This window comes from Diabrotica undecimpunctata, chromosome 1 (genome assembly GCF_040954645.1).
Source record: "Diabrotica undecimpunctata isolate CICGRU chromosome 1, icDiaUnde3, whole genome shotgun sequence".
Lineage (NCBI taxonomy): Eukaryota > Metazoa > Arthropoda > Insecta > Coleoptera > Chrysomelidae > Diabrotica > Diabrotica undecimpunctata.
In genome coordinates this window covers 37,073,788-37,086,556 of record NC_092803.1, presented here as the reverse complement: position 1 = coordinate 37,086,556, position 12,769 = coordinate 37,073,788, and the positions used below count along the sequence as shown (strand labels likewise).

General features: G+C 32.3%; 1 protein-coding gene across 2 annotated transcripts in view; it reads left to right on the top strand.

Annotated features, from left to right (window-relative positions):
- Positions 1–12,769, top strand: part of LOC140448122 (caspase-7-like) — a 31,812-nt gene that overhangs the window by 7,780 nt on the left and 11,263 nt on the right. The window contains exons 2-3 of one of the 2 annotated variants that reach the window (XM_072541200.1): positions 1,150–1,419; positions 1,484–1,656. In XM_072541200.1, coding sequence (XP_072397301.1) covers positions 1,150–1,419; positions 1,484–1,656 — 443 coding nt within the window. Of the gene's footprint in view, positions 1–1,136; positions 1,420–1,483; positions 1,657–12,769 lie in introns of both variants that reach the window. The other variant, XM_072541208.1, reaches the window with a different exon arrangement.

The following is a 12,769-nucleotide window of genomic DNA, read 5'->3' as shown; positions in this document are numbered from 1 at the left end:
TTGTTGCTTATGATTGGTAGCTCTTCGTTTTCTCTAATTAATGTTTGGATTTTGTCCAATGTTGGAAATTCTTTGTTAAAAAAAAAAATGAGTGGACGCTGCGTCTTATCATGTTTTTATGTATTTCTTCAATTTCCAAGGGTTTACTCCCTCCACTCTTCTTGGGAGATGAAACAGTTCCTCCTTTTCTTTCTTTTAGGAATCTATAAATTGTTGCTTCTCCAACCCCTGTCCTATTTGAACACATGTTAACGATTTCACGAACATTACTTAAAGGGCGTTGATGTACAAGTGCACCGTGTACATTTAATATTATATTTTTCTCTCTTAGACTGAAGGCACCTTTAAAACTACACTTAACCGGGATAAAACCTGTTGTCGACGTCATTTTTAAATGCAAATAACAAAATATCGACACCAAAAACGTAGGTGGGTAAGACATGAACAATGTACATCTACAAACTAAATGGAAGATGCAAACAATTTCTAATTTATATTATTGGCATAAGCTGTAATGTGGCATAAAAACTACTTAAACTATCATTAGTGAAGCCTTATCAGTAATTCCAGGTAATCGTTCAAAGAAGGTATTCTTTTTGTGTCAGGCGATAACTTGTATAGAAAACAATAATCACCTTTAAATTACTGTTTACATTAATTTATTTCGTGAAACATTGAATTCTCTCGTTAATCACCCGTGTATAATTAACAATAATCGTGTGACATATATACCGACGTTTTTTACGCACACAAAAGGTATAGTGAGATTACTGGACACTTATTTTATAGAAGATTTTTTAAAAGATAATGAATTGTTGACGGCATCTTAAAATATTAATTTTTTTTATTTATTTCAAAACAAGTATAGGGTGACGCCTATAGTTTTTTTAACCTGTTGAGGATTTGCATACATAGTGTGCTATCAATATGATGGAAAAGAACTATAACTGACACGTATTTAAAAAGCCCAAAACCTGTCGTCGTAGTTACAGTAACAAATCAATTGTGAGAAAGTCTTTTTATTTTTCTTTTTATTCTTTGAAAATAAACTGACATTTGCAACCAAATTCAACATTATTTACTTCCATATATTGTTCTACTTTTATTTCTGTTTTTATTAGTTTTTCTGTTATTAGATGTTTTCTATAGTTGTAGACGATTTACCCGTAAAGAAATTTGTCGAGCGCAAACATTTACGCACAGATCAATTTGAGTATGAGCGGACAGGAGATGATCCTGGGTACATATTAATATTTAATCAGGAGACATTCGCGGATAAAGAAATTAAAACAAGAAGAGGAACTACAAGAGATGTTAACGAGCTAGTCATATGCTTACAGAGATTAGGATTTAATATTGAAAAGGAAAATATATTGACGGATCAGACAACTGAAGAAATTAAACAAGTTTTATTGAGAGGTATGTAATTAAATAATATATAGAGATAAACTAATTATCTTCAGCAAAATTAACTTTTTTTTAGTTTCCAATACAGATTTCACCCATTATAATTGCCTAATACTCTTTTTCCTATCGCATGGCGAAGAGCTAAACTTTTTACTCACCAAGGATGGCCAAATATTAACAAAAGATATCTGGTTAGCATTTAAAGATAGTAAAGGTCTCAACAATAAACCAAAAATGTTTGTGTTTCAGGTAAAATATGGTTATTTTTTTCTAAATATCTACATTGCATGTAATGAAAGGCAACATTTTCGTTCATTTTCCAGTTAAGTTCTTAAAAAGTGTATTGTAACGATTTTACTATTTTAATTTACAGTCTTTTAATTTATTATTAAAATGTTCCAACACTTAATTTATTAAATATTTATTTACACTCATTATAATTAACCAAAAACACAATATTGACTAATTATACAATTTATGCGATACACCGATTTATTTAAAATAACTTTTTACCATAAAGATTTCTCTTTAAGTATATATTTAATTTACGGTTATCTGGAATGCTCTAGAATCAGAGCGCCTACCTGGTCCTTGTCGCTAGCGACCATTCGTGAACCCTCTATACTTGAGAATCAAATTTGTAGGCAGTAAATTCTCCGAACTGTGAATGCGATAAACCAACAACATCGTTGCCAGTTTGTAATGATAGATATTCTAGCAATTTATCATTTAATAATTGACATGCATAAGGGCCTGCGTAGCGCAAGTGGTAGGATGCTTGCCTCGCATGCCGGTGGTCCGGAGTTCGAATCCTACCGCCGGCAAGAACAACTAGACATTTTTAAAAATGTCTATAGGCCACAGGTCGACTCAGCCTGAATAAAATGAGTACCTTGGGTAAAACCAGGGGTAATAATAGGCGGTTGAAGCGTAGCACTGGCCATGTTACCTTCCTTGTATACCGTAGGCCCTAGATATAGCAGACTACTATAAAACCTAAGGCCCTATAAAACGGGAGACTATTATTATTATCATTGCCATGCAGCAAAATTATCATATTAATGATCGTTTTGTATTTGTTAAGGTATATAATAAAATGTATTTAGTAACATCAATATTTATGTATAATATTATATTTATATACAATACTTATATTTATATAGAAAACATCTAAAGTACGATAATATTCTTTGTAAAAGTCATACATGACAACATCGCATTCTGGGACCGGTAGAAAGGAATAGTAGATCAACGTTGTCATAATATAGAGACAGATAAATTGCTCATCGACTTGCTAGCTTAGCATTCAGTAGCGTATCGTTCACACTGTTGCAGTGACTTTTAAAAATTAATCTTAATATAATATGATATGAGACTTATATTTAATTTTGAAGTGTATACTTCTTATCACAAAAAAACACTTACTTTCAAATTCCATAATTTTGTACAAAACATAAGAGACAAAGAAACTTGCTATGACATTTAATGACAAACTATAATTTTTTTTAATGACATTTTTTGTTTGTTACAAAAATTAATTATCAAAAAGGGAGGTAGAGAGATTTACCCTGCTGTTATTTCAATGAAAGGTTTCTTTTCATAGGAATTACTTATATTTTAAATATACTAATTTACATAATTATGAAAATCCAATTCTGAACTTGCCGATTACATAAAGTGAACTTTTACTTTTAGTGAACATATAAACACTCACACATATATTATAATTAAATAAAATAAATCGAATCGAATATACCTAATATATATATATATATAAGAAGTAATTTTTTTTTTAAGAGCAAAGTATATTGGTACAAAATGTATTTTAGTTTTAAAACTAGGTTAACAAAACAAACTTACTTACATACGAAAGTAATCTTAATAAAATGGTTCGACCTCCACAGGAATCATTGTATGAAGACGACTCGTTGGCTGATGAAGAGCTATCGCGATATTATTTACATTGATAATTAATGGTTCAACCGAAATGTCCACTCTTGTGTCTAAGTCCCACATTCTATCTTCTTCTTTTATAGTGTGTCTTATACAATTTTTCCAATACTCAGGTGTGACATTTTGTATGGCAGTAGCTAACAAGCACTTCACCTCCTCCATTTTAAAACTCAAGTTTTCCCTTGCCACTTGGTTTTTTATTTGAGGCCATATAAGCTCGATAGGGTTCAGCTCACAATTATAAGGAGGGAGGCGATGTACAATTATGTTGTTTGCACGAGCCATTTCATCGACTGCATATTTCTTGAAAACGGGTATATGTATCCTCGCGAGGTTTAATAATTGTACTTTCAACATGTTGTCATTGAATGGTATATTTTTTTGAGAGAGCCAGTTGATTATTTCACCTTTTCGCCAGGCAGTCGTTGGTGATAGCTCCAACCGTCGACTGTGATATGACGCATTGTCCATATCAACGACAGAATTTGCTTCAAGGCTTGGTAGAATATTTGAAAACCAACCGTCGAATCTTTGAGCGTCCATTTCCTCATGGTAATCGTTGGTTTTCTTGGATTCGAATAGTAAAAATTCGTTGTCCAAAAAACCCGAATCGCTGCCTATATGTGTTATTATGAGCCTCCGTCCTTTACCCGCTCGTGTTTTTAATCCTAATGAAAGCTCTTCAATGAAGGCTTGTCGACGACTTTTAATTTCCAAATCTTGCCACAACTTTGAGACAGTATGACATTGATTTAGCCAAGTTTCATCTAAATAATATACTTTTCGTCCTTCACGACGATACTCTCGGATTTTTTGTAAGTAATTTCTCCGCCACAAAACAATTTCATCTTTTTCTAAAAGAACACTATTCCTGCTTCTTTTTATATATTTAATGTTCATTTGTTCTAATGTTCGCAATAAAACACGTCGTGATATTTTGGGTATTGAATTATCGGAATTTATTTCAACTTCAACTTTCTTTAAGGTTGGGATTTCGTTCCGAAAAAAGAAAGCAAGGAATTTCCTCCGAATAGCATATTTGGTATGATCTTCAAGCTGAATGCGTTTTCTACCTCTGGTTTCAATGGTTTCAACAGGTCCATCATTCAATTTGCCTTCATTTTGTTTAAAATTGTTTACAATTCTGTATACAATTCTCGTCGAAACTTTAGTCAAATCACTACATAGGGTAACTACATCGTTGACCGACATACTTTTATTCCTTTCACGAAGTCCACAATACACATTGAATATAATAGTTTTTTCTCTCATCGAAAAATTTGGACGTCGTTTACTTTTACTGCTTTCACTTTCCATATTACTCACAACAGTAAAATAAGTGTTCACTGCTTAGATAATCTAATCGATATGTGAGCCATGTCCTGCGGTGGGGCTACGATGAGTAGAATACTATTTTGCTGACGTCACGTTGCGTAGCAACGACGAATAGAATCGACGGTTGCTGGGCAACGTGACGTCAGCAAATTATATTCTACTCATCGTCATCACACCACTGTTTACTTCGATAGCAAAACAACTGAATACCTGAGTAGCCGACTTTCACCGACTATCGCGGTTTTAGGGAGGTGTAACTATTACCTTCTAAAATAAAATTATTATTTATTGTAATTAATTCAAATTTATAAAACAATAATAAAAAGAAATGGGTTGTACAGGGATGTAGTATGTATTTTCTAAGTAAAAATATTAAGAGAATAAAAGTTTTGATTCTAAAAGTATGTCGAGTGGGAGATAAAAAAAATTGAACGTATTAAACGAGCACTGAAAGATGTATGTGGCGTCCTTCATCATTTTTAGTGGCGAATTTTGATTTCTCGTCCCAAAAAACTCCAGCTTACCAAATTTCGTGTTGTTATCCCATGCCTATAACGAAATATTTAAAAATAAATGTTTAACTTTGACCCCCTTTATTTTGGTTATTATCAACTTTCGTACTAAAGTAAGTTAGTTTAAATCGGCCTATTTTATTCTCAGGAATCTAAGATTAAGTTATGGCCATTCGTTACCAAACACCATGTATATTAATATATATATATATATATATATATATATATATATATATATATATATATATAATAACCCAAATGTCAAAAATAATCATATTAAAATTAACATAATTATAAATAGGTACATATTTATTTAATACAAGTAGCTTTGTCGTAACTTCTTATGAAATTTTTCGTACGCCATTGGAAGACCTACAATAGCAATGAACCATCACTATTACTTCCAAAAATTTACTGCCTAGATTTCTGGATTCTGACTATAGAATGCTGTGAAAGCCAGGCGGTTTGTAAGAAAAGGACCATGCTTTACTGTTTTGTTCTCGAAGTAAGAAGTTTACCATTAGATAGGGTTGAGTAGTGTAACAGTATCTATTAAGTTCGCATATCCTATTATCATTATTTCCTTATTTCTTACTAACCTGAAATGTTTCCCTGTAGTTTCACTGTTATGTGATCCAACACTAACGAGAATAAATTGAAACTAAGCATCGAGACTTGCTGCAATGCTACTTTCACGTGAAATTTATCAGTCTCTCCCTCACCTGTCCTAACCCTAGTTGTTACTTCCTCATACGTGTCTCATAAGCTGGATTTATAGTTTGACAAACTGTAGACGTAGACGCACTGGAGACGTAACAAACGGACTGCAAATATTATGTCAAATTATAAATCGACAGAGTGGAATTTTTGCGCATGAGTAGAAACAGTGGCTAGAGTTGGTGACCATGAATGAGTGACATTAACCGAAATTAAACATAACCTATAAATTATACGAATCATAAACAAACTGTGTGTATTTATATTATTTTTTATTATAATATTTATCCGTTTTGCGTGTTACAATGGATTATGAAATACACAAAAGTATGCTCCTTGGTGCTGTGGGATTGCTGTTGTGTGCAGTGGCATTGGAAAAAACTCGAAGGGCAATAATTAGATGACCAATACGTTATAAAACAAGACCCATAAACCGAACCGAAAAATAGAAAATGCCTACAATTATTTTTTAAAGATGAAGACAGCAGATGCGGGCATTATTTTATAAATTATTAACTTACCATAAATTGTAACAAATAATCAACAAAATTTGAATAATGTTGATAAACAACTTTACAAAATGGAGGGCGAGCCGGACAATTTACTTTAGTTGACAGCACAAAATACTTCCGTTCAAAAAATTGATTGTCCAAACGCAAGTACCGCACTGTAAAAGATGAAAGTTGACCAACTCCTCCGTTCCAGTCTGTTTCACTTACGTTCCGTTATGCGTTTACGTTCATTTATAAATAAGAGTACACAAAACTCTATGTTGATCTTTTTCTAGTTCGTCTACGTTTACATTCCGTCAAACTATAAATCCAGCTTTACAATCTTTACATATTTACGAGCGACTTCTTTGTTATTGAGTGCCCACCACAGAATCTCTTAAGACACTCCATCATATGCTTTCTTAAGATTAATGAATACCATATGAGCGATTATTTCTTTATTCCTGTATTTTCCGTCAACTGCCTAATGATTAAAAATTGCATTTATTGTACCTTGCGCAAAGCCAAACTAATTATCGGATATTTCGAAGTCGAAGTGTAGACGCAGTGTCTGTGAGGACTAGCAACCCCAGTGGAGCCTTACACTTACATGTCATTAATTCTTTTTGTAATTTAAATATCATACTTTTTAATTATCAAAGATGTAATTCAAAGTTAATTAAACTACATTAAAAGGGTTTTTACCCACAAATTTGGTGGCCTCAAACATGTACATCCAGATAGCACTGATGATGGAATAGTTATTCCGAAAACGTTCTGTGATGTAGCCCGATAGGGTTTTTATTATATCTTTTATAAAGGAACTTTTTAAATAAAATTTTTGTGATACATGGTATACAGCCAACTACAGGAATTTATTTGTCTTGCGGATTTTAAAACATAGAAATATATTTGGTGCTTGGGTAGCACCAAATGGAATCACTAAGAACGAAATTGACTTAATTCAGACCAACAAGATTGATTCAGTGTAAGTTGTAAGTGTAAAAGATAAATTTCAAACAGGCAGCGACCTCAGAGTAAAAATTGTTCTAGATCTAAAACTAGAAACAAAATTAATCGCAAAACCAACAGTAATCTGTATAAATATTAACAATCTAAAAGAAAACTCGACAGCTCTTAATTAATGGAAATCATCCTTGATAGTGCCAAAGAAATTAGATGTCTGCAACAACAAAATGAATATAAAAACTATCTAATAAACCCAAAATAATGCTAAAACAAAGAAGGAAAATGAAAGTAGGGAGCAACATATAGAAACTACTATGCACAGACCTTTGTAAGATAATAGGAAAAATTATTAAGGAAGACAAGAAGAAAATACAATGAAAAACTGGTAGAAAATTCAATCTAAAACAGAAAAAACTATAAGAAAACAAGAAAAGCATTGATCGTTGGGAAGAATCAAATCGTTGCTCTAACAAACGAAAACACCAGAAATTATTACAAACAGAAATGAAATAATACAATTCGTGACTAAATTTTACAGCGAAATATATTAAACCCGAAGCGAAGTATCTACATACTTCATTAAAAAAAACTCTCCACCACTTGCAAGAGCAATTATAACTTGCAACGAACTGAAGTTAACAAATTCCCCTTGTAATCTTATCTGGGAATCGTTGGATATACCACATCTAACAAGTGTTCTAGCTACAAATATTATTATCTCTAAATACCAAAAGGAATTTTGCTACACTACTCTTAAAGAAATCTTAAGTAAAAGAAAGAGGTTAGTCTTTGTATGTGGGTATATTTTATTTCATAAAAACCCTTAAAAGGGCAACATTACAAGCACGAACGTTTTCGGAACAACTGTTCCATCATCAGGTTAAAATACAGGTTACCATGCCTGAGCCACCAAAATATTTGGGTAAAAACCCTTTAAAATGAAAAATGTTACCCAAGATTGTATCTTAATCTTAAGTGGCTATTCAGATCATATTGTGATCTATACAGACGGGTCAAAATCACCAACATGTACAACCAGTGCTTACTTTGTACTAAAAATGAAGATTAAAAAATCATTTATTTTAAATAATCAATCCAGCATTTTTTCTGCTGAAGCATGTGCTATATACAAAGCCCTTGAATTGTGCTATGAAAACCAGTGGAACAAAATTGTCATATGCAGTGATTCACTGTCAGTATTACACTCCTTGCAAAACTGTAAATTCACAATAAATAGTAATATATTCATATTAGAAATTTTTCAACAGTTACTAAAACTATCAGATCCATATGGTACTAAATTTCTATGGGCTAAGGGACACTCAGATATTGTTGGCAATACTATTGCTGATTCTATACCTAGCTAAAAATCCATTACAGCACCCACATATGGTGATAGAAGAATTTAACACATGTGACCTACTTGCCTATATCAAACAACATATTAAATTTAAATGGAACAGACAATGGATTCAGTTTGGTGAAAGCAGGGGCACTAATTTTTACAAATTACAACCAACAGTAGATGTAAAACAATTTTACAAAGATGTCACACTAAGCAGAAACTCAGTGTCAAATGTCTTAAGATTAAAAGTAGATCATGGATGTTTTCCGAAACATCTACACAAAATAGGAGTTCTCCCAACAGACCGATGTGGGTGTGAGCACGTGGCTGCTAAAAGAATTGATAAAAGAGGGTTTAAGTACACCATTAAACGTAAATCTTCTATTAAGTGAAGACAATATAAAAATCTTTAAAACAATTATGATATTTCTTATAAAAATTAAATTAAAGGTATGAGTGTAAAATTGATCGTATGCGTGAACATTTCCTTTGTATGTTTACCATATATGTTGCCCACCTACCTAACCGTGGTTTATGTCTTGTTTGTTACAATAAAGCCGCTCTGATGAATCCCTGAGCGTGAAAAGTGTTCTCCTTATACAATCCTGTATGAATGAATACTAATATTTATATGTAATTACGTGGCTAGAGGTTTCAAGCCAAAGCCAATAAAAAAAATATTAAACCCCTGAAACACTTGAAGAAGCGATTAGTAATCAAGAAGATATACGAGAAGTCCTTCCTGTAGTATCTTAAGAAATACTTCGTGTAAGCTTTAAGAAATATGACAGAAGTAGAAGGAATGGTTCCCGCCAAGCGAGAAAATCAGTTTTGTATTTTACAATTTAATAATAAAGTGCCAAACGCTAATTTAGAGCCTATTTGTTTTCTGCTCCTCGGTCACAACGCTTCCGTAAGAAATAGAATTGACAAATACAAAAATAAATTAAAAAAAAAGGAGTGAAACTAATTAAATACGCTGGCAAAAAAACCTGCAAAATCTTAGCAGGCATATTTGGGAACTGCCTAAGATCAAGACGCATACCAGACCCCTGGAACGCAGCACAAAAATGTATACCTAGGACCATTAATACATAAATCTGGCTCCTTACTTCCAGAAATCAACAGAAGAATAAAACTGACTTGGGCATCTTTTGGTAAACTTGCAGTTATATTCACATGCACGATGACACTCCACGTGAAGAAAAAAGTATTCGATCAGTGTATACTACCGATCATGACATACTGCTGCGAAATTTAGACACTAAAGAAAGCAATAATAGTGAAGTCACTCAAAGTTTAATGGAGCGATGCATGCTGGGTATACCAACGAGAGATCGCAAAGAAATGGAATGGATCAGACAGAAAACCAAGGTCACTGATGTAATCTACAGAATTAAATCTTTAAATGGCAGTGGGCAGGATATTTAGCTATAAGAACTGACAATAGATAATCCACTAGAATTACACTGTGGTATCGAAGAGGTATCAAAAGACCAAGTGGACGTCCAGATTTATGATGGGACTATGAGATAAGGAAACAAGCCGGTTACAATATGGCAAAGAAAAGAAAATATTAGACAATCGTGAGTAGAAATAAAGAACGACTATGTAAGGGAGGCTACACCATACTCGGTAGAATACTCTCAGAACTACTCTCGCTGAGAATGATGATGATAATGATGATATATTTATATTTATCAATTGCTGTTGAGGTATACTTTTTCCATCGTCAATTTGCCAAGCGTCGGCTTTTGAGATTCTTTGATGTCAATGCCGACCATTGGCGTGGAAATTAAGAAAAGGGATCAGTTATCAAACGCATATTTCAAGAAAAATCATATAATTTTTATTAATTTTTACATAATTATATTCAGGAAAATTTCTCAATTTTTGGGCAGAAATTGTTTAAACAATTTTTTAAACAAATTCAAAATACCACCTTTTGTGCTCCAAAAAATATTTTTTAGGTTTTTGGGTGACTCTAAATAAAATCTATGTCATTTTTCTCAAAAGTTAATAGTTTTGGAGATATAGGCGATTTAAAATCCGAAAAATGCGATACCTAATATGCATTTTCGAGGCTTGAAAAATATGTAAATGAGTATTTTTGAGATTCAAGAGTATCTAAACTAAAGTATCAACATTGATTTTGGTGAGAAATCGGAGCAATATTTTTTGTAGCAGAAAAAGGTGATCTTTTGAATTTGAATTGTTTCCGGCAAAAATGTCCGGCACCCTTCAACCTTCGATTTGTTTAAACGGGGCATTTTTGAATAGGACTCTTCAAAGGACAGAATCAGTTTTTTTTTTCAAATGGGAGCGGGCTCACAACATCGAATAAATAACAAATTAATTCTTTCAAATTAAAGCTTGTTAATTTTAGTGATTTATAAGAATATTGGACTTATTATTTAGTTTTTACATAAACCATAATATTTTTTTACAATTATCTGTAAATAATGGCTCATTCTGTCAGAAAATTTTAAAAGATTGTCTATCCAGCAATTAAGATAGTCAACTGAAAATTAATTTTTAAACACGGCCTACTGTTAATGCACAAACAGGGTGAATCTTCAATATTTTGCTTCGAGTTAGAGATATCTGAAAAAGTTATTTGGAAAAGATGTTCCAAATATTATTATAACCCCACATAACAAAGTTTTATGTCAAAATTCGCACTTTTACTTTTTTCATTAATTGAAGAGCTTATTTCCAAAGTGTCTTAAATCCAAAATTTCGATTTTTTAAATTTTCTTTTTTTAAACTTTATAGATTTCTTCAAGTCTAGAATAAAGTTATATGTACCAAAACAACTTCTTATTTACCATTTAAAAGTGCATATGAAAATTGTAAAATTGTATAATTTGTATGTTAAATTTGTATAAAAATCTGTAATTTCATGGATTTCATTATATGGATGTAAGACACTTTGGAAATAAGCTCTTCAATTGTAGTCAGGATTCTAAAACAGACAGTTGGCTGTCCCGAGATGCATCTTTAGACAGCCAATTGTAGATTTAGGATCGAGATTACAAATAATACTGAAAAACTAAAATTGCGAATTTTGTCATGAAATTTGGTATGCGCGGTTACAATAAGTGGAACAACTTTTCCAAATAAGTTTTTCCGATTTCTCTAACGCGAAGCAAAATATCGAAAATTTACCCTGTTTGTGGATTCGCAGTAAGCCGCGTTTAAAATTTAAATTTCAGATGACTATCTTAAAAAAATGTGCACTATCAACATGTATGACTGTGCAAAATGTCAAATCTGTATGTATTTTAGTAGCTGATATATAGAGGTGTCTTCATCTTAAATGCGACACACTGTATAATAATGAATACTAGTGTTCAAGATGCATCGTGATAGCTGTAAAGAAATTAATTAGAAGGACTGAAAAGAATCGTCAGAGTCTTCTGAAGTCGAATCGTTCCCAGGTTGGATAACTATTGGTGCTATTGCCGGTAAAACAGGATATTCGTTTTCTATTTTTACAACATGAGCTTCGCAATTTTTCCACACATCGCTATTAATGCCACTAATTATTTCTCGAATATTCTCAATGGCCATTGCGCTTAATGTTGGTGACTGATTATATTTTCGCAATCGTTTTTTTACGGTACCCCAAACCATTTCAATTGGATTAAAAATGCAATAGTATGAGGGTAATCGCAAAAGAGTATGGCCGTGTCTGCTGCAAATGGTGTCAATAACGTATTCGTTTTTAAAATTCCGACTTTTGATCATTCTAATTAATTCTTTCTTTACTGGAATCTTTTTAGGAACAGTGATGTTTTTAAGTTGCATAAATTTTAAAATTTCGTCCTTTTTCGTGTTATTATTAGGTATTTTATTTAATATGCGGGAATGATCCGACGCATTATCCATAACAATCACTGAATTCGGCGGAATATATAATTATATTCAGGGAAATCTCTTAATTTTTCACGAATCAGTTCTAAAGTAGGCACTCTATTTTCTTTGTAAAAATTGTAAACTGTTCGCTGAATAACGTCTTTTGCAGCAGTGTCAATCCT